The sequence below is a fragment of the Lagenorhynchus albirostris genome, chromosome 10, assembly GCF_949774975.1.
Source record: "Lagenorhynchus albirostris chromosome 10, mLagAlb1.1, whole genome shotgun sequence".
Taxonomy (NCBI): Eukaryota; Metazoa; Chordata; class Mammalia; order Artiodactyla; family Delphinidae; genus Lagenorhynchus; species Lagenorhynchus albirostris.
Genome location: NC_083104.1, coordinates 1,725,339 through 1,747,502, shown reverse-complemented (window position 1 = coordinate 1,747,502; position 22,164 = coordinate 1,725,339). Strand labels below are relative to the sequence as shown.

Genomic DNA, 22,164 nt, shown 5'->3' with positions numbered 1-22,164 from the left:
AGAGGGCGGCCGGGACCAGGAGCCAGGCTGCGCCGGTGTTTCTGGGTGTCGCTCACCCCCTGCCACAGTTCCAAGCTCACTCTGCCCCACAGTCCCCGGGGAGTGGGCGCTGTCTCCCCACCAGGCAAGGCCCTGGCCGGAACCAGACGGTGCGGGGCTGCCACCCAGGATTGGCTGGGAGGTGGTGAGGACAGTCTTCGAGCATCATTCATTTGTTAAACAATTTTATTGAGATACAATTTACATGCCATAAAGCTCCCCGCTTAAAGTGTACAGTTCAGTGGTTTTAGCATATTTACAAAGTAGTGCAACCATTACCACAATCTAAGTTTAGAACATTGTGTCCCCAAAAAGGGAGCCACAGCCACTAGCAGTCAGTGCCGTCCCACTAGGTCCCCAGCCCCCGGCAACCACAGAGGTACTCTCTACATTATGGATTCACCCATCCTGGACACTTTGGTACGTGGAATTTTACAATCTAGACTTTGCTATCTGGCTTCTTTCACTGAACGTAATGTTTTCAAGGTTCATCCATGTTGAGTCCGTGTCCGTATTTCCTTCCTTTTGTTGGCTAATCACACAGTCCATTGCACGGTAGGCCCGCATTTCATTTATCCATTCATCAGTTGATGGGCATTCGGGTCCTCTCCACTTTTTTTTTTTTTTTTTTTTTTTGCGGTACGCGGACCTCTCACTGCTGTGGCCTCTCCCGCTGCGGAGCACAGGCTCCGGACGCACAGGCTCAGCGGCCATGGCTCACGGGCCCAGCCGCTCCGCGGCATGTGGGATCTTCCCGGACCGGGGCACGAACCCGTGTCCCCTGCATCGGCAGGCAGACTGTCAACCACTGCGCCACCAGGGAAGCCCCCTCTCCACTTTCTGACTGTCCCAACTCATGCTGCTCTGAACATTTGTGTGCAAGCTTTTGTGTGGATGTACGTTTTCAGTTCTCTTGGGTACAGACCTAGGAGTGGAATTACTGGGTCATATGGTGACTTCATTGCTTAGTTTTTTTTTAACAGCTTTATTGTGATATCACACACACCACACAATTCACTCATGTAAAGTGCATAATTCAATGGCTTTAGTATATTCACAGAGCTGTACATCCGTCACCACGATCAATTTTAGATCATTTGCATCACCCCCCCCCCCCACCTCCTGGCCGCCACCCTCCTCCTCTCATCTCCCAGCCCTAGGAAACCAGTCTCCCTTCTGTCTCTGTGGGCTTGCCTCTTCTGGGTAGCTCATACACGTGGAGCCATACAACACGGCATCCTCTGAATCTGGCTTTTTCTACTCAGCACAATGTTTTCAAGGTTCATCCATTAGCAAGCATTGGTACTGCATCCCTTTTCATTATTATTATATTATCACTGAATAATATTTCATTTAAATATTCCACGGAATAATATTCCAGGTAGTGTGTGGGTGCGCCCACCACCTTTTTTTTTTTTTTTTTTCTCGCCCACCACTTTTTATCTGTTCATCAGTTGATAAACATTAGCGTTGTTTCCACTTTTGGGCAATAACTCTGTTTCACTTTTTAGGAAACACCCCAACTGTTCTCCCAGGTGGCTGCCACAGAGCATTTAGTGAGCATCTGCTGTGTGCCCCTTCCATTCACACCACTATCCAGCAAGGCAGGTCCTAATAGCCATTTCATTTTGCTGTGGCACAGAGAGGGTGAGACACTTGCTCCAGGCCTCATTGGGTCCCAGGGCTGCTGAGCGAGGTGAGGTCTGGGAACCAGACACTTGGTTACATGACCACTAGGTGCTGGTGGTCTGTGGAACCTGCAGGAAGGATCTGCATGCTGACTCTCCCAGGATAGAGGCCAGCCTATGATTCCCAGACATGGTGGCCAGGGCGGCAACTGTCCCCGCCCTTCTAGGCACCCCCCATCAGGCTGTTCCAAGCCGCCCCAAGGCCCTGGCAAGTGTGCAGGAAACTTTGGTCCAGTCTTGGTCAAAGGAATCAAGGAACTAATGAACAAGATGCAGCGGCCGGGGCATTTCAGGGCCCAGGGCCAGGGCAGGGAAGCGAGGTTCTGGGCCCAGCTTCTCGGAGGTGCTGGCCAGGGGACGCCGCCTTGGAGGAGGATCCTGGGGACAGAGGAGCTGCAGGTGCAGGGGGCAGACCTGGGACCCACCAGAGCGCCCCCCAGAGAGGGCCTGCACTGTGCTGGGCTGTCCTGGCTGCCCCAGAGCTGCTGCTCGTCTCAGCTGTCATTCGGCCGGGATAGTGTGGAGGGACCTCCCCGTGCCTGGAGGTATGTAAGCAGAGGCTGGACTTGGAGGATGCGGCAGCAGTGGAGGGGGGGCGGGGGGTGAGCCCGCCCAGCCCCAGGTGGACCAGGCACACAGGCCAGAGGAAGTCCCTGCTCTGGAGCACGTGGTGTCGCAGGTGGGCCGGGGAGGAGCGGCCGGGACTCTGGGGGGCGGCCGGCCGCTCAGTCCCGTGGCGATGGTGACCTAGGCCAAGGCCACCAGGCCGTGGAGGAATGCGCCAGCCCCTCTGCTCATAAACCTACTCCCCCAACTCCCCACCGCCCGTGTGCCGGGCGAGGTCATAGGTCATCCAGAGGTGGCTGTCAGGAAAGGCTGGCATAAGGCACGGCGGCCAGCTCCAGGCCGTTCACAGCCCTGGGCTGTGCGGCCCACAGCGGACCAGGCAGGGCAGGCAGGGAGCAGAGGCGGGAAGTGCTGGGTGGTGGGTCTCAGGCTATACCCGGCCGAGAGCCCAAGTTCAAATTCTTGGGGATCCTGGAGGCCCTGCCCAGAGCTCACGCAGAACACAACCCCGGAGCACTCAGGGAGTGCAGACAGGATTTCGGAAGACCGCCGGTGAGACAGCCGGCACCCCCCGTCCTGTGCTCGGACCGCTGTCCCCGGGGGCAGCAAGTGGTCCCAGCTGTGCTCGCTCAGAGGTTGCACGGGCCGGAGGACCAGCCTATCACCCTCCCTGTGCCTGGGCCGCGGCAGGTGTGGGCCTACAGAGGGTGGAGGAGGTGATGTGGCCGCACGGTGTGCCCTGCCGGGGACAGGTCTGAGGATGCGACGCTGGCTCCCGGGGACACGGGCGTGGGTGGCCCCTCTGGCCTCCTGGGACTCGGCAGGCCTCTCCGAGGGGCGGCCCTCGGTGGCTGGGCCTGCACAGGCCCCAGGGCTGTCTCTTTCTGCATGTGTGCCTGTGCTTGGGGTGCCCTCAGTGAAGGGTGCAGGGTCGCGGGGCCGTGGGGACCAGGCCAAAGAGGAGGGGACACCTCCTGGGCTCCAGCGTGTTTCCCTCCGGGGAAGCCCTGTGTGCGTTCCAGGAGGGGCTCCATTAGCTGTGCCCGGGGGGGAGGCTGGGGCTGAAGAAGGACTCTCCTGCCTCCTCTACCGTGGCTGTCCGGGCCTCAGACGACGTGAGGGGGCCGTGAGTCGTAAGCCTCCCCCTCCAAGGGCACAGAGCAGGACAGTGGGAGCGCTCTGAGCGGGGCACCAACACAGAGCCAGGAGCCCGAGGGGGACAGGCTGGGCACACAGGGGTCCTGGAGCCTCCAGAGGCTGCCCTCTCCCAGGGAGGCCATGCGCCCAGGCCTGGAGGCTGCCCCATCTCGCGCCACCATCCCCCCCCCAGCCCACCTGCCAGGTTGAGCCCTCTTCCCAGCAGGGGCTGCTCTCCTGTGTGCAGTGAGGAAGGAAATTGCAAATTAATCTTTATTTCCATCTTGGAAGAAAACCTTAATTCTCTGCATGGAAATGATCCTCGTCAGACCAGGGAATCAATTATGGGCTTTAATTGCAGTCAGTCCTGGCCAATCGGAGTGGGGCCGACCCCAGGGACCCTCTCTCTCCTCCCCGTCTCTGGGGCCCTCCCCTGGGTGCACTCAGCTCTCGGGGTCCCCCTATCTCTCTCTCTGCTTCTTTCTCCGTCTCTCTGGGCGTCTGTCTCGCTCTTTCTCTGCCGCCGTATGTCTCTGCCTGTGTCTCGCTGTCCCTGGCTCTGGCCACTCCCCACAGCACAGGGCTCAGGCAGGCACCCCAGCTCTGACGAGCCCCGTGGGACCTCCGCCTGCAACCTCTCTGGCCTCCGAGCTGCAGCTTCAAGGCTGGGGCTGAGGGGGTGAGTTACTGGCTCCTCCCTGCCCCCCAGGGTCTTCTCGGGAGTCACCTGCCGTCCTACACTCAGGCCTGCAGGTGACCTCAGGCTGGCCGTCCCTGGCCAGGCCGGGGCCCCATGGCTTCGCTGTGTACGGCAGCTGCCCAGAGGCCCTGGAGAGGCTTCCGGCCCGGGTAGGTGGGAGGCGCCCTGCCCGGAACCGACAGCCTCAGTGTTTCCACCCGCAATGGGGGCACCCCCGGGACTGGGTCTCCTCCCACCACCTTCCGGCCACCGGGAGATGCTTGTCTGTCTTATCAGGGGCGCCCTGTGACTGACAACTGCTCCTTAACAGCAGCCCACCCGGCTGTCCACAGGGTAGGGGCGGCCATGGCTTGCCTGCATGTCCACACGCACCCAGACCCCCTGTTCCCCGGGCCAGCTCTGCGCCGGGACCTGCCCCACAGGGTTCCCCGTGCTGGGGGGCTGGGGCAGAGGACCAACCCCGCCCTCCTGCCTCAGTTTCCCTCTGCTCCCCTGACCTGCACTCCCACACCCTCCCCAGGGTGGGCCCACTGAGCCCCACCGAGTCAGGCAGGTGACCGGTGAGGGCCTGGGTGGCGGGCGGGCGCGTTTCCCTCGACCCCTGAATGCTGAGAAGCGGAGAGATGCTGCCGATTGGGGGCCAGCGTCCCCCGTTGTCTGGGGCCACATCTGATCGGGGAACAAATTGCTCCATCTCGCCCCGCACCTGTTACACAACAGCCTGCCACACCTGCCTGCCACCCAGAGGCGCCTGGCCCACTTCCGCGGGACCCTGCCCTGGGCCGCGCATCTCAAGCCACGTCCACTGTCCCCGGCTCGCATGTCCTCTCCCGCCCGGGGCCCGCAGCGCACGCCCTGAGTTCTCTTCTCTCCAGCTTGGTCTCACGCACGCCGGTCTCCAGCCCACGGCGCCCTGAGCCCCGGGTCCTGTGTCTCCCAGGGGCTGCGGGGTTGGGCTCGGGAGGCCCAGCGAGCTCGTCGAGGTGTCCCACACCCGTGCCCGCCGCGGGGCTCCCCCTCGCAGCCGACGTGTGACCGCGGGGAGGCTCGCCAGGTGTCCCAGGTCCCCTCCCTCTCCTGTCTCGTGGGCCTCCCAGTGCCAAGGCAAGAGGCCACGTCGCGTCCCCCTCCCCTGGCCTTGGCTACGGCCCCTCCTTGCTGGCCACCAGCCTCACGCTCCTTCCCACCGGCCTGTGCCCCCAGCAGGCCCTCCCCACGGGTATCTGTGCAGGCCCCTCGTGATAAGGGTGTATGTGGGGTGCCGGTCAGGTTCGGGGTGGTGGTGGTGTTGACAGTCTAGGGACAGGGTAAGGAACTGGCTGAGAGGGGCAGGAACTGGGAGGCCCCAGGATGGGTCAGGACCTGGCTCTGTGGCCCAGCTTCGGAAGCCCTGGGAAATCTGGGCTTCCAAGGGCTGCCTGGAGCCGCAGGGAAGGCCCGGTTCCTGCATCCTGCCAGCTCCACCCCCACCTTTCCGGGCCCTCAGGAGGCGCAAGGACAGGCCCCCAGAGACTGCAGAGGGGGTTGAGAGGGTGTGATCATACCTGGGGGGGTGGCAGGCGCCAGGGAGGACCGTGCAGGGAGGAGGGTGGGAGGGGGAGCCAACCGGACGCCACGGGCGCCCTTTGCGGGTGACGAGGCCCACAGACCCCGCGCCGCCCAGCTGCCCCTCCGACCGGCCCCCCTCGGCTGGTGGCACAAGCAAGGTCCACGCCTCAGGGTGTGGCAGGTGGGAGGAGTGAACTGGGCCTGGAGCCAAGGTCATCTGTGCAGGACGAGCGAGAGATGGACGCAGAGACCCCGAGGCAGAGGCAGAGTGGGCGGGGGCGCCTCCCCCAGCTACGCGGCCCCTCCGAGGGCCCCGGTGGGCCGGGTGAACGCTGCTGTGACAGCAGTGCCCGGATACAGGCGCCGCGCTGGTCACCTGCCCGACCCGGCGGGGCTCGGTGGGCCCACCCTGGGGAGGGGAGCGGAAGCCCCGGCCCGAGCAGGACGGGTGGCACTCAGCAGCTGGGCGCCCGGCCTGTCTGGCGGTGACTGTGCGGGAAGCCTAGAGGCTGAGTCTGGGGGGTGTCCCTTGAGGGGCGAGGTGGGTGGCTGGCCCTCCCCAGGTTGGCCGGGGCTCCCAGTGGGCCTTTATCTAGAGCCCGGCTGTGGCCGTAGGAAGTGGCCGTTCCTCTCTGCTGCACCGTCTCCCCACCGGACCCGGTGATAACAGTGGGGGGTTGAGCAACACCTCGTGGGTGCACGACCTCTGACCTGCGTCCAGCACACAGGAGGTGCTTGGTGGATGCCGAATGACCAGCTCTGGGCTTCTTCTGTGCTCTGCCCCTGCCGCCAAGTTCCACGCCCTGCGCCGAAGCCCCAGACCTCCCACATGTCCCCTTCCTCCCCCCGGGGCCTCGGGCCTCAGCCTGCTCGGCCTCCCGTTGGCCCATCACCGGCCAGCTTTGGAGTCCTCCTCCAGCCCACGAGGCCCCCGCCCCCCGGGAGGCCCTGGGATTCGGCCAGGAGTGTCCAGTGCTGGTCGGAAGTCGGGGCGGGGGCAGGGGGTGTCTCGAACGCTGATCGGACACACTCGCCCTGCCTCTGCCCCTCAAGGCTCTTCAAGGCCTCTTCTCGGCCCAGCCTCCCTCCACAGCTGCCCCCACCGCCTCCCCGCCCCGCCACAGGCCCTCGGCAGAGGGAACGGTGCTCCCGCAGCAGACCCCGTGAGCCCAGGGTCGGGGTCAACCGCCCCCAGGGAGCACAGCGCCCCATGCCCAGCATCCCTGCTGCCTGGGTGCCGTCCAGCAGTCAGGCCCTGGCACTGGCCGAGCTGCCCAATTAATGGCTCGACTGTGTTATCAGCCAGGCATTAATTACTCTTTTTAATCAGACCTGCCAGTGCGGGGGTCCCTGGAGGCCCAGCCAGGGCTGGAGGGAGACCGGGGAGCCGTGACCTTGTCCCTCCTCTCGCAGGCCCCCCAACTCCACACTCCCACCAGAGCCCTCACTCCTGCTGTCCCCTCTGCCGAAGCATCCCCCCGCACCCGCCGCCCCAAACTCCTACTCTCTCTTCAAGACCTCGCCCAGGTGGCCCCTTAGTGAGAGGCTTCCTCACTCTAGTCATGGCCCTGGGGGACAGACATGGCTGAACTTGGAGCTGGGAGGCCATGGCCAGGACTGGCCTTAGCCCCCTCAAAGGAAACCTGGAAATTCTATGCCCCGTGAGGAGACTGGGGAGGCCTGAGGCCTGGATCGCCTGAGGGTGAGCCGGCACTGAGAAGGTCCTGGGCCACCTCAAGGAAGCTCTGGGTCCGCGGCATGGGCGTGATGAGCCCCACTCCCACCCCACCAGGTCCTGGGGAAGAGGCCCAAGGGACAAACTGGCCCTGGACAAATGTGTGTGCCCACCCTGTGCACACTGGACCTGACACCCACCTCTTCACCAGACACCCAGCCTGACAAAGCCTCCGCAAATGAGACACACACATCCAGAGACCAAGATCCGTGTGCACGCCCAGACACAGACACATGTGCACACACGCCGGCCAGGGTAGGAGGCCTGGGAGAACAGGAGCTGCCCCTTCTCCTGCCCCGGGCCCCCAGGGCTTCCCACTTTATCTGTCAGAAGTATATTAACCCAGAAGCCTGTTTCCATCAGAGTCTCAATTCCAGAGACGTTTCCAGATAAGCCTTATCTCGCTGCTGGTGCATTAGCCCCGCCAGCCAGCCAGCCGGGCCTGCCGATCACGACCGCCCCTCCTGCCCCAGTCCGTGGCAGGGCGCCTGCCCACGACTTCATGCTGGGGGGCAGGCGGGCGGGGCGGCCCCCACCCCGGCCCTCAGCCCACAGTAGGGCCCCAGGGCGCAGCTGAGGCACTGGGGCGAGGGGGGCCCTGGAGGTGTCCAGAGCCGGGGTTCAAATCCCAGCTCCACCTGAGGCAATGGCTGGGCCCCGGGGCTGCGCCACCGGCCACCCCTGCGGGTGGGTGAGCGTATTCTGCGACTTCACGTGCGTGATGATGCCACCGTGGGCTCCGCACGCTGTAGCCCTCTCTTCCACGGAACGTGGAAGGTCTGGGGGTGCCTGGAGCCAAGGGAAGGGGGACACTGCTCCGAGAGCACCAGGCGCCGGCCCCCACCCTACCTTGCCCGCCGTGCTCCCCCTTCAAAGGCTGCGCCCCGCCGACGCAGCTGGGGTGCTCGGGTTTCGACCGATGCCAGACCTGATAGCGTCCCCTCCTGGGCCGCTGGCCACGCGGGCAGTCTCACTGCACCCTGGCAGCCCCTCCCTGTCCCGCGGCTCGGCTGCCCCCTCCTCCCTGGGCCTTAGTTCCCTCGGCCTGAGCCCGCCTGCTTCCCGGGGCTCCGAAGAGTGCTGCCCTCAGGCGAGACGTGGGCACCCTCAAAGGTCCCGGAGAAGTGGCCGACTGGGGGCAGTGCTGGGTCTGCGCTGCCCACACCACCGCGGAGAGGTGCTCAGGCCCCCAGTCTCCCGGTGGGGAGACAACATCTACTGGTCCCCCTCCCACGGCTGCAGGGACACGGAGGCCAGCTGCTGCTCTGACTCTCCTGCTGTACCCAGGGACCCGGGCAGAGGCCGGGACTTGCCCGAGGGCACAGTGCTGGTCAGTGGGCAGTCAGGATGTGACGCCCAGCAGTGGCTCGGGGCCCCTCTCTCCCAGGGATCTGCCCCCAGAATTAGCACCTGCTCACGGAGGACCCCTCGCCCCGCTGGGTCACGTGACCCCTCACGTGGAGCTAAACAGTGATGTGCTCACGGTCACAGCCTGTGCAGGGCAGGGCAGGGCCACCCCGAGGGGGCCTGGAGGGAGAGGTCACCCTCACAGTCCTCAGTCAGGGAGGACTTGGCCTGGCTGGAGGTCCCAGTGGTGCCCACCTAGCTCCCCACGCACTGAGGACGATGAAGGAAGGTTTCCTCGTCTGAGGGGTGAGTCCCGGGAGGCCCCAGCCCTGCCAGCGTCCCCTCCAAAGGGCCGAGTACCCACAGGAGCGGCCTGCCCGGGGCCTGGTACCAGCAGGTGCTCGTGAAGGCCCTTCCTGCTCCCCTTGGACTGGACTGGGCTGGGGGCGGGGCCTCTGCCTGAAGTCCTTGCTGGGAGCCCACCCTGTGACCTACGGTGGCCTCAGCCAGGTGGTACCGCCTCCCTGGTGAGATGGGGCGCAGGGCAGGGGTGGGGCTAAACGAGAGTGGGGCCCGGAGCCTGGCGCATGGTGGGGTGTCGGGGACGGTTCCCAGGGGAGCTTCCTGACGGTGCTGCAGCAGCGCCAGCGGCCCCGCCCCATTCCCAGCTCTGGGGGGATGGGGGCCAGGCCCCGACTGTCCCTGCCCACCTAGCCCGCAGCTGTCGCCCTGACGGCTGCCTGGCCTGACGTCCGGGACCCTGTGAGGGCTGCCGTGGGGTGGCTGCCACCACTGTTGCCGGCACCCATGCTGGCGCTGGATTAGGCCTGCCCGCTGCCCAGCACGGCCACCACGCACAGGCCCGGCGGGTCCACAGCATCCTCCTCTGCCCGGGGCCCTTGGCTCCAGGGCTTACCAGGCCCAAGTCGTCTGATTATGACCCATCCCTGTTAATATTTTTAATGCCATTGTTGCAAATTAAAGCATAATACACCGATTACCAGGGTAAAAGGGAGGCCTCTGCGTCCACCTGGAGGCCAAATAAAGGGACTCTGGAACATGTGTTCATCCTGCAAATGTCTTTAGAAGCTCTGATACCCCCTCAGCCCGTCAGCTCTGCCACTTCACCCTTTTCTGAGTATGGCCAGGTCGGGCTGCAGGGGGCAGAGGAGCCAGGGCGGGGCTTGCTGGGCTCGAGAGGGGCCCGGCTGCAGGGGCTCGGCACAAGGCCTGGGGACTCCTGGTGTTGGGATGCAGGGCCAAACCCCCCAGCCTGCCTTCTGCCCCGAAGCACCGGCCTGGCACCCGCTGCTCCCAGACACCCCTGGGCGCCCTTCCTGGACTCGGCTGCCCAAGGACTCCCGGACTCTCTCAAGGCCCAGGAGACCCGAGGGGCCACCGAGCCTGACCTAAGGGCCTGACACTTTGTGGACCCCCTCAGCCCAACGGGTTCCTCCCCTAGCCCTGCTTTCGGCAGGAGCCCTGGCAATTCCCGACATCGCCCTTGGGAACAGATCTGGGAGGGTGGGGGGACCCCAGGAAATCAGAGACCAGCAGAACGGGCGGCACCACGGGGCATTTATTGGCGACTGCCAAGCGCTGGCCGCCAGCCGGGCAGCCTGGGGGACACCGGCCACCAGCTGTGGAGCCGAAGCCCATTCCTGCACGGTGCTGTCCCCTGGCGGGGGGGTGCGGGGGCTCCGGGGAGAGCCTGGAGGTGGAGGCACATGTGGCACTGTGGCCCCCGGGCCTGGGCAAGGTGCCCTGGGGCGGCCGGCGGGCACTCAGGGAGACTGGACCATGCGCTTGTGGGTGTCGAAGACGTAGCGCTTGAAAGACAAACTGAGACCCACGTGCTGGACGGGCTCTGGCTGCCCGGCCTCCTCCCCTCGGCCGGCGCGGCCCCGCTTCTTGAGGGTGGGTGTCAAGATCTTCTTGGACTCGGGGCTGAGGCCACCTGCGTGAGGCACAGAGGGAGAGCCTGTCACTCTGCCACCCGCCACCATAGACGGCACGTGTGCTGGCCCAGCTCCATCGTGCCCCACGACTCAGCAACGCCCTACACCCTCTGTGGCGGAGCCGGGACCCCAGTGCCACCTTGGGCTCGCCCCCCTGCCTCCCCAACCAGCATTCCGGGCCCCTCGCCGCACTGGTCCACGCCACCAGCCCGGCTGGCTTGGAGCTCAGCATGGCTCCCACCTGGCTCTCCCGGTCCCCTGCCCGCCCACACACCCAGCACTCAGGCCCCCGTGGGCCGCCCCACTCTCTGTGCTCTAAGCGGCCCCGCCGTTCCCGGCGCATTCATCCTAAGTCTCAACCCCGAGACTTGGCACTTGAGGCCCCCCCGGGCTCGGCACTCTCCAACAGCCCCTGGAGATGCTCTCCCCGCCCTGCTGTGTGCCCGGGTGGTGACCTCTGCAGACGGCACCACGGTTCTGCCGAAGGACCTCAGTGGATCGGAGGGCGGAGGGAGGGAGAAGTGGGGCGACGGTCCCACTCTTTGGCCACAGCTCCTGTTGGGGTCCTCCTCCCTGGGCGCTGGCAGACGCTGTCCCCCTAACCCCGGGCGGGGGTGGAGCGGCCCCCACGGCTCACTGGCTCCTTTTAGCACCCGTGCCTCGGTACAGACCCTCTGTCCACTCCCTCCAGCCGAACGACTGAGCAGAAGCCTGCTTCCTGCTGACACCCTAACGCCCACCCGACCCTTCCAGCCCCGTCGTCCACTGCTTTCGTGCTTTCCCGGCAGCCCTGAGGAACCCACGGCCGTCCCCGGACTCCCCTCTGTCTATGCTGTTCCTCCTGCCTGGGACGCCCTTCCCCGCGTCCAACACCAGGCTGCGGTGCCCCTTTCTCTGGGGCTTGTCTTCACGAGGCGTCTGCTTGGGGGCAGCACGAGGCAGTCTCTCCGTGGGCTGCCGGCCAGGGTGAGGCTACTTGGTTACCCCGAGCATATGGGCCGAGGCTCTGGCCAGGCCCCAGACTAGCTCTGCACCAGCGGGCGCCCCAGAACAAGCCGCTCCCCCTCTGTGAGTCCCACAACCCTGCTGGGAGCAGGCTGGCAGGGCTGGGGTGAGGGTGAGCCTGGATGGACCAGGTGGTGTGCAGACTCCACACCCTAGTGAGGGGCACCAGCCCACACCCGCTCACCAAACGAGGGTCCTGGCAGGCCGCTGTGTCCCCAGAGAGGGCACTCACTTCTAATCCACACACAGAGGCTCCACTGGCCAGGAGACCTAACGGCTGGGCGTCCGGAGCCGGTGGGAAGTTGGGATGGGCACGAGGCGGTGGACCGCCCCCTGCACACCCGGTGCACCTACTGTGCCTTTGCCGTCATGTGAGGGGTGTCCTCCCGGGCCCAGTCTCGCCTGGGCGCTGGCTTGCTCCCAAGAAGAGGGGCCAGCGGAAGCTCACGTCGCGCTTCAGTGCAGGGAGGATCCTGGCCGTCCCGTCCCCCGGGCCCTCCACGCACTTGAGGAGAACGGAGCCCTGAGGAGGGCGGTGCCTCATGTGAGGCCCCACAGTCAGCTGGGAAGAGCCAGGATTTGAACTCTGGTCCACATCTGGTGGCAAATGTGGGCTGCCGCCACCCAGCCCATCGCTCGGGGTGTCCACCCGAAACGGGCTCTGGACAACGGCTCTGCAGAGGAAGCAAGCCCGGGAGAGCACTGGGTATTGCCCTGCAGCTGCTGGATGTTTAGAAAGGTGACCAGGAGGCTGGCTCAAGGGACAACCGCAGAGTCAGCGGGGACGGCCCTGCTCGCTGCATGAGGGACTTGGTCTCCCTCTCCACCGCCCACCTCAAAGCCTGCGTTCCCTGGGGAGGCGGGGCTCTCGGCGGACGGGGCTCCAGGATGCTGGGGCCAAGGGGAGCCTCCCTCCTGCTGGGCAGCCTGGTGTCAGATCGAAGGCCCCACGCCCGCCGCTGGGGTCGGGCGTGGGGCGTGGGAAAGGCCCCGGGGCAGCCCTCAGGCCAGTGCCAGTCCTGCAGGTACGTCTGACTCCCCGGCCTTCCTTCTGCAAGGAGGCGGCTGGCACCAGACCCTGACAAATGCACGGGCAGCCCGTCCCCCTCTGGTGCCAGGAGGTCTGATGGCTGAAGAGGCGCGGGGCTCCCCGGCGTCTGCGCCGGGCTGGGGAGACAGGCGTGGCCCAATCGGCGGTCCATCTCGCCCGCGATGGCTCTCGTTACACAGAGCGCATACCTCGCGCGGCCCAAAGCAGGCAGAGCTGGAAAATCTATCTGGCGCTGGCGAGGACGAGGCCATTTAATTGTTTTTCTGAGATGGCCGCCTTGTTTCCCTCTGCTCCGTTGTGGGGTGGCCTGAATGCCGACCAGCGGAGACCGTCTGCTGGGGCAGCCAGGCTGTGGGGATGCGTGGCGATACCACTGGGGGCCACCTTGTTGTGTGGTGGCCTTTCCCCTCAGCCAAGCGGCAAGTGGTGTGAAGCGAGGGCAGGTCAGGGTGTCGGGTGGTCATTGCCTGAAAACCTGCACAGAATTCTCCAGGCCTGGGAGACGATGGTGGGCCTGCCCGCCAGACTTTGGCCCGAGAAGGGGCAGGCAGTAAACGAGGCAGCAAGGTAGGCAGACAGCCACCAGGGCCACCAGGGAAATAACGCCGAGGGCTAGCTTCTCCAGGAAGAACCGGGGCGGGACCGGGGGGACCTGGGGCTGGAGATCAGGGGCCGGCCACATGGAGATGCCGGGTGAGGGTCTGCAGGCAGAGAGGCTGAGCGCCAAGTCCTGGGTGGGGTGGGCATGGTGCTCGAGAACAGAGAGCACATACGGCCACGTGCTGGTGGGGCTGCAGGGCCGGGGCTCTGGGCTAACCGTGTCCACGAGGCACCCCGTGTGCTGGGCCCGTGGGAGCCCAGACAGGGAGGGTCTCAGGCCCTTGCTCGCCCCCAGGGAGGCCGCGGATTCTGCCGCCGCCGTTGCAGCAAGCATCCCTGCTCTGCATCCCTGCCGCCCGGCCCCGCACAGGAGGCCTCCGCGGCGCTGCCCTGGGGGACCACTGTGCTGGTCTTCTCCCTAGTCCCACCCCCAGGGGCGGAGGGGCCGCGCTGAGGCACGTGTGGCTGTCCCGGCTTGGTTCCACCCACGGGACAGAGTCTCTCCTCTTACTTGGCATCCAAGGTCCTGAGTGTCACCCAGCGGGTGCCTCCCTGTATACTCTGCCACATCACGGGCTCCCTGCTCCAGCCAGCAGACATAAAGCAGAGCCTCTGAACCCGCTCCGTTTACCTGGAACACTCTCCCCGGCCCTCTCTGTCTGGCCAACTCCTACTCAGCCACTGCCCCACGGGAAGGCTTCCCCGCCCCTGCCCTGGCTGGCGGGATCGCTGCTGGAGCCCCATTTCGCAGGAGTTTTGCTTTGTGTCTGCTCCCCAGCGGCCTGTGTGGGAGTTAGGGCCCAGGCACAGGGCCTGGCCTGCGGGGACAGGGAGGATTTGCTGGACGAAGACGCAGAGAATGAGTGGGGTCTCGAGTGGGTGTGCAGGGCGAGGAAGGGAAACCCACCAGCAGAGCTGTGCCTCCAGGACCAGAAAAACTCGTCTGCATGCCTGCGGCCCAGGGAGAAGCTGGGTCTAGAGAGCAGGCCCCCTGCCCCACGTGACCTGGAGCCTGGTGGGGTGGGCATGAGGGTAGAGTTGCTGCAGGTTTCAAGTTCACGCTGTCCCCGTGATCCCACGGGGCTCACAGGCGTCCCTGCTTTTTCTCCCTAACCCTCAGGATTCTTGGAGCCCAGCGGCCCCGCTCCACCCCCCCCGACCAGCCCAGACCCCGGGATGTGGTGGGGAGGGCTGGCGTGACCCTGGGGGTGACGCTGCTACCCGTGGCTTCCCTTGGGGACACTCTCCCAGGGCCGGGCTGGCCTTTCTCACCGAGCGCCAGCTCCACACAAAGGCACAATGGGCTGGAGGCTGCTGGGCCCTGGCTGGGGCTCGGGTAATCAGGGAAGAATGCGGGCAGCGCGCTGTTTCCCAAGCCCTGGCCGTGGGTGCCGCCCTGACACGGCCATCAAAGCCGGCAGATTGCCCCCAACTGCTGGCCTCGCTTTCATGCTGGGGCCCGACTGGAAGAGCGGCCTCCACGCTGGTGGGCGGCTTGCACCCTCCGGGGGGAACCGAGCCCTGCAGGCAGCTCGGGGTCACCGGCCCCCGCGGTGGCCCCTCAGAGCTGGGCCAGCTCCCGCCATTCCAGCACACCCCCTCCCGCAGCTCGCAGCCTTGGAGAGAGCAGAAGTGCGGGGCGGGGAGGCAGCCGGGGCACAGGGGGGCCCTTTGGGGGGTCGGCATCCCGGGGATGACGGGTGGCTGAGGGGCACAGAGGGGCACAGCCAGCAGCTGGGCTGGGGGCTGGATGGTCGGGAAGGGCCTTGAATTCAGCCACAGCCGACTCTGGACTGGATGCCCGCCCTGGGGGCAGTGTGGCTGAGGTCCCTCGAACTGGGCCTGGGCTGAGCCTGGCTCTGATGGAGCCGGCACGGCGGAGAGGCCCGAGGAGGACAGGCAGCCTGGTTTTCAGCGACACGCCCAGAGGCAAGTGCGGTACGGGGCAGGCCTAGCGGGTTAGGGAGAGCCGGGCTGGCGACCAGAGCTGGCGCGAGGACTGGCCGCTCGGGCAGAGAAGGACTGGCCACTTGGGCAGCCAGGGCACCGGTCGGCTCCCTTCCTGCTGACCCTCCTGAACTTTGGGGTCTTCTGGGGTGACGGCAGCTTTGGAACCCCTGCCGTGGCTTTGCGGGCCTGGCTTTTCGTCTCATCCTCGGGAGCCTGGAGCGTGGCTGGCTGGGGGGGGACAGCTGCCTGGTTTTCCCTCCTTTCTCTTCCTGCTATGGATCCCATATGTAAACAGAGATGCAATTTGCTTTAAAAAGATAAGGTGATTAAGTTTCTATCAGACGTGTGCTCCGCTGTCCCCGCAACAAAGGGAATTAGGAGAGGCGGGCGACAGACAGGCCCTTCCTTGGAGCTGGCCCCGTCTGAGGCCTTCAGCGCACACTCCACGGGCTCCACGCGGCCCCTTTGATGGGCGGAGACGAGGCGGTGGGCGCCCGCACCCCCATTTTGATGTCTTAATGTTGCTTAATTCCTCCTTTAATTTATATTAAGCTTCTTAGCGGCAATGATGAATTCTTCAAAAACAAAAAAGGGCCCTTTGCAAAAATCTTTCCCACACCATGTAAATTGAAATTATAAGGCAGCCGAGGCTTTGGAGACTGGGGGCGTGCGGGGAGTGAAAACCAGGGCGTTGTGTGGAAGGAAGGATTTTGTTTTAAGGCAAGAAACAAAGCGATTCTGAAACAGGAAATGACTTGGTCTGAGAATCAGAGGCTCACCTACAGGGTGACGGCCCGGGCACGGGAGCATCCCTTGTCACTTGGAAGGGGTGCAGCTGGTGCGGGGCTGCTGGGGGTTGTGACGAGCCCCACGCCGCCCAGCGTCGGCTCCCACTGCTCCTCGGGCTGGGGCCACACCCCCTCAGGTGGCTGGGGGGCGGGGGGCCACTGGGGCGGGTGCTCGGGGCAGCCCGGGCTCACCACCTCTCTCCCAGGGCTGCTCCCGGGGCGCGGCACCCCCAGGACCCCTGCCTCGGCACCCCACAGGCCCCGCAGGAGCAGGCCCTGCACTGGCCTCCTGGCAGGAGCCTCCAGGCCCTCTTGCCAGCTCTCTCTTCTGATCTGGCCTTGGGTCGGCTGCCAGAGATCCTTCCAGAACAAAGACCTGATCATCCCTCTCGGCTCAGAAACCTCCAGCCGTTCCTCAGGCAGGTGTCCAAATTCCTCTAACCAGGCCCTCGCCAAGCGCCTCCGGCACACCCCGTGCTTCCTCACTCACCCACGCGCCCCCGCCCCGCCCTGGCTCTGCACCGGTGCCCCCTCAGCCTGAGGTGTCCACGAGGCCCGTCCACCTGGCAAACCCCACCCCTGCTCGCGTCTCAGCGGAGCTTAGCGTATGGCTCTGGCTCCTCTGACCTTCCAGGCCTCCCTCCTCCAGGACCACTGAGGCCCCCTACACTGTCCCACGTCCAGAACCTGTGTGCCCAGGAGACGGGGTGCAGCCTGCAGCCATGCCAGCATTTCCAGGAAGGGGGACCCGGGCCACCTGGCACACCTGCCCTGTCTCATCTGCCAGGGCAGGGCCCCGGCAGCGCCCACGCCCCGGGAATCAGAGCCACCCACCTGTCCGCCTGGCTCCCGTCACCCTCCCACAGCTGACAGCTGAGCCAGGCACTGGGGGAGGCAGAACGCGCTGGCCCCCTCGGCACGTGGGGACCTGGACGCTGGACAGGTGCGAGCAGACGGTCCCGGGGGTGGCGACTGCCCACAGGGGATGGGCTACGAGCCCCAGGAGCGAGGGCTGTCCGGGCAGGGTGGGACCCTGCTGACCGCGACCCGAGGCCGGCGCTGCCCTGCCTCAGTGGCAGTGCTCGGGGGAGCCCTTCCGGCTAGCCCTCGGGCTGAGGTCTGACCAAGTCTCTGGGCGGGGAAGGCCGCCTGGAGCACGGGGCCTGGGCCCGGCCAGGTCGCCCCTGCCACCACCGTCACCGCAACCACTTAGCTGGCGCTCTCCTCAACACGCCGCCCAGCCAGGAGCGTTCAGCGTCTCCTGCAAGCCTCCAGAAGTCCTTTCCAGGCACGGGAGGTGACTGTCCAGGTCACACAGCTAGTCAGGCCCATGGCCTTACAAAGCCACGCCCTCCGCCGCCTGGCTCGGGCCTGGCCAGCCCAGCACCCTGCTGCTTCTCGCTGGGTACACAGCTGAAGGGCCGGGCGGGGCACAGGGGTGGGGAGGAAAGGGCACAAGGCAGGGGAACGACTGGGGGTGCCCTGCCCGGGCAGCGTGGGCCGGCCCCATGGGGACTGTCTCCAGGTACTTCCAGGGACGAGGCCGCAGTGCCTCCGTGCTCTGGGTCTCAACGGGACTGCTGGGACTCCTCGCACACTGCCCACAGATGCTGAAGGTGGACTCCACGGTGGGTGTGAAGGGCAGAGACCATCTTCCGTGAGGCACACCTGGCGCAGACGGCCAGAGGATGGGCACAGCCAGCTCTCCACGGTCACGAGGACCCCGACAGTGACCCTGGCTAACGTCCATGGGCCCCAACCACGTGCAGGCACTGCTCCCACTGCCTCAGGACAGGAGGGCCCTCGACCTCACACCGTGTCCCGGGGGGACTGCCGGCACGAGGTCGTCAGCAGCGAGCGCGAGGTCACAGCCAAGACGCAGTGGGCTGAGCTCCAGGGCCTGCACCCGGGCCTGGGCCTGGCCTGCGACCTCACCCCTAACCGACCAAGGCTCTCCCAGGGCAGAGCCTGGATCCCAGAGCCCGGCCCAGGAAGGAGGAGAGAAGCACTTTGCGTGCCTCGCCTCTCACGAGGAAGGTGCGCCGTCCTCCGTGCCACCATCCACAGGCGGAAGCTGAGGCCCGGGGCTGTGAAGGACTCACCCAAGGTCGCGCGGCTAGCGGCAGAGAAGTGACCTAAGCCCTCAGGATTCGGGGACGCAGCTCCGAGCCCACAGCCCGGTGCGGACGCGGTGGCCTTACCGGCCTGCTCTCAGCAGAGGCGTCCTCCTGGCTCGGGACGAGGGATTCGGGGCTAAGGTACGTGAGGGCCCTGCCTTCAGGAGCCCACGCTGCTCCTGGACGCCCGACCTGCCCCCACGGACTGCAAGGACTCACCCCCCCTGCCGGGGCCTCCTCCACGGACCTCCCCTGGAGGCTGGCGAGGGAGGGCACGGTCCCGGTGGCCCCAAGGACACTGTCCCCACAGTGAGGAAGCTGAATTTTAACACTGCAAACACTCCCTAAATGCGTACACTCTTTAGCAGCAGTTAATCTTCAATTAAAATACCGAGGGCAGAAACCAAGATAACTGGTGTAAAACGTAGAGCTTATGGACAATAAAAGTCTTCCTCATAGTGCTTTTCTTAAAAAAAAAAATTCCACATATTAAAAATGTCCTTTTTATGACTCAGGAAAAAAGCCCTCACCCAGAATCACGAAGGGGCACAAAGGTCCGGGGAGCAGTCGCCTCCCAGGGCCCGTGTGCGGCAGCGTGATTACATATCAGCCCCGTTTCCAGTGCGCTGGGAGCGGCGGCGCCAGGGCTGGCGGTCCTCTCCGGTGACAGGGAAGGGCGGGGGGCGAGCCTCTGGTCCCCATCCACACTCTTGCTTCAACAGCCGCAGGCTCCGGCAGTTTACCGCTCCCTGACCTGCAGCCTGCAGCCGGGGCGAGCGCGGCTGCCCCCCCGCACGGGCACGCGGGACCGCGAGCGCAGGCACAGCCCCTCACAGGCAGAGCCGGGCCTGCGAGCGCCTGGCGGGCTCAGGGGAGGCAGGTGTGAGGGCTGACTGCCCCCCGACCCACCAACACCAGCGCGCCGCCGAGGCTGGCTCGACGCTGCTGCATCGCTACGTCATCCGTTCGACAGCCGTCTGCCATGTGTCCACCAGGTACCAGCGGGAGAGCCCTGCGCCGGCTCCCTCCATGGCAGCCCTCACGCCCACGTGGCCACGTGGGTCCCCAGCCCGCAGTGCAGGGCCAGGCACAGAGCAGGTGCTGCAGGCGGCATCACTGCCTGATTCTCACCGCATTCTGCTCCTTCCCCTCCCCGCAATGTGCACCGTCCTTGTCCCGGGGCTCCCTGAAGGCGCAATGGGGACGGAGCACCCGCCTGGCTCGGCACTGCCCCCCGCAACTGCTGATGGGCTGGCGTGGACCCTCACCCACCGGCATGTGTCCCCCTCCTTCCAAAACGCCCTCCCAGGCTCTGCCCTGGGCGGGATTTAGTCTGTCTGTGGCTCAGCTCTCTCGTTGCGGCTAGGGGGCAGGGCGTATGCTACCTGTGGGAGCCTGTCCCCGAGTCTGAGGAGGGCCCAACCTCAGCTCAGAGCAGCTCCAACCAGGCGTCTCTCTGCCCTCAGGGGCCTGGCCCCGGGTGGGGAGGACAGTGCCAGGGGACCTGAGCTGGTGTCCGTGGCTGTCTCTGCACCAGTATGACACATGCGGATCGCAGCACGTGTACCCAAGGACGGCTGGCCCTGCACCACCGTCAGCCGGGGCGGGTGGATCGCCGGCTCAGGAGAGGCAGCTCCACTGGGCACCTGGGGACGGCCCCCAGATCCCAGTGTCCATGATGGGAAGTGGGCCGCACGAGCAGGGAGCAGCCCCTCCCTGGAAGAGGCGGCGAGTGGCCTCAGGGAGCCTGGAGCGGACGGGCTCCGTGGACGTGCCCTGCCTCCCCAGCCCTGGAAGCAAGGCTTCCTCCTCTCTGCTTTTTCCAGTAAAGCTCGAGGGGTCTTAAATGCCAGGGGCCCAGTACCCTGCCCGTACCAGGGGGTGAGCGCCATGCGCTGCTCTGAGCACACAGACGTGCTCCTGTGTCTGGTCTGGCCTGGCCTTCGTGCCTGTCTCTGCCTCTCCACCCTGGGTCACCCCTTCCTCCTGGAACCAGGCCCCCCAATCACTTCTGCCCCTGCCCCTCGCAAGGCGGCCCAGGAGGTCTTCTGGGGGCTCCATCGGACTCCGTCCGCCGCCCCTCGGGGGAACCCCGGCCTCCTCAGGCGTCCAGGCGTCCCGCACGCCACCCCCCAGTGTCCCCCCAGCCCCTGCTTTGGGCCGCAGGAGCGCGCCCTCCCGAGCAGAGCCAACGTTCCTTCCGCCTGGGACAGCCTTCCCCAGGCCATCTCCCCCGCCCCCTTCAAGGCTGAGTTCAGGGCCGCCTCCTCTGAGAAGGCTTCCTCCCTAGCTAGGCCTGGCGGACGCGTCTCTGTGCCCACGGCATTTCTGAAATACATGAGCGACTCACCAACCTTCAGGTTCAGGACGCTGGACACACGGTTCTGCGTTACTAGCTTGTCCCGAAAAGCCAGAGGACCTACCCTCACGTTCCCACGCCGCGGCAGTGGGGGGGCGGCCGTGACAGCTCCTCCGTGGCCTGTGCCGGGCCCGTTGGCTCCACTCATTTCTGTCACCCGCCCGTCCCTGGAGGCACCCGAGTTGGTGACCCGGCAGGGTAGGCATCTGAGCTTCAGCCACTGCCCCAGCCCCCCAGGCCCAGGGCCGGGCTCCAGTGCTGGCTGTGCCCACCGGACAGGGCTCGGTCCAGGCTGCAGCGCCTGGAAGGGCACAGGCTCTCCCTCTTGGTCCCCCCCGGAATCAGTAGGAACGGCCAAGAGCCCGGCTGCGCACGGATCAGCGGTGTGGCTTCACGCGAGCGTTCTGCCTCTCGGTGCCTGTCTCCTCATCCAAAAAAATGGGGCAACAGTACAATGCACTCCACAAGGTTGTCGTAACGCGCATGCGAGTTAACATGACACAATGCTTCGGACGGTGTCCAGCACAAAGCAAGTCTACACAGCATGAACCACTTATCACACCACGATCACCACCGCTGGGGTGTCCACCGGGCACGCGTGACAGCACCAGGCCCTGCTCTAGGTGTGGGGACACAGCCGTGTACGGGTTACCTCTGCCAGGGCACACACTTACAACCGACACGTGAAGGACAGAGGCATGAGCGCAGGAGGTGCAGCACAGCGACGGGTGATGTGCTGAGTCCTGGGGCGGGGGGCGGGAGAGGGGGCTTTGCTCAGGACCCACGTGGGGCAGGAGGGAGCTGGGGAGGAGCTGGGGGCTATGCAAACCCATCCCCGTCTCCAGGACAGGCAGTGGCCCTCAGGAGGCAGCAGGGGTCCCGTCGGACCCCTCGCTGGCTTCCTCCTGTGGACGCTATGGGCTGGACCGACGACCCTCCAGCGTTAGGCTGGGGCGGCAGCGGGAAAAAAATAACAGTTATTTTTTCTCTCTCCCTCTTCCCTCGTTTTCTAGGTTCATCCTAGTGTGGCTGTGAGGGTACGGAGGGAGAGAGGGCAGGAGTTGAGAGCGGCAGGAATTTATGAGCTCAGAGAGCGGCTGCCTTTGGTGGGGTGGGGGGAGGGGGCTCCCTTTGCCAAAACAATATTTAATTTTTTTAAAGGCGGCTACAAAGCCATGATTAAGCTCAGGGCCCTAAAACAAGCCCATAAAATCGAAAAATATTTATCTGGAAGGGTGGCAAGTCCAATAAAAGTTTTATGAATGTTTTACAACTGCCCTGTCAGGAAGCTGGCCTCTCACTCACCCCCCTTCTGTGAAAACACAACACACACACAAGCACTCACGGGCACAGACTCACACTCGCGGGCACAGGCACACATTCGTGGACACACGCTCAGACACACCTGCACAGATGTACGGCCCATGCAGCTCCCGCTGGCCCGGGGCTCTCAGGTGGGCCTGGGGCTGCGGGGAGAGGACCCCGACCGGGGACCAGCCTGCACACCTCAGCTTTGGCACGCGCCCTCCTCCTGTGCCGCGGGCCCTGCTGGCGGCTGCAGTGTCTGCCCTTGGC

The 22,164-nt window shown here is 65.3% G+C and overlaps 1 protein-coding gene across 8 annotated transcripts in view; it reads right to left on the bottom strand.

The window, feature by feature from the left end:
• The window catches only part of EEFSEC (eukaryotic elongation factor, selenocysteine-tRNA specific), a 195,495-nt gene that overhangs the window by 36,619 nt on the left and 136,712 nt on the right, over window positions 1-22,164 (bottom strand). For 2 of the 8 annotated variants that reach the window (XM_060161003.1, XM_060161005.1), the window contains exon 7: window positions 10,319-10,718. The exons of the other annotated variants lie outside the window; for them this stretch is intronic. In XM_060161003.1, coding sequence (XP_060016986.1) covers window positions 10,546-10,718 — 173 coding nt within the window. In that variant the 3' untranslated portion in view covers window positions 10,319-10,545. Of the gene's footprint in view, window positions 1-10,318; window positions 10,719-22,164 lie in introns of those variants that run through there. 8 annotated transcript variants of the gene reach the window in all.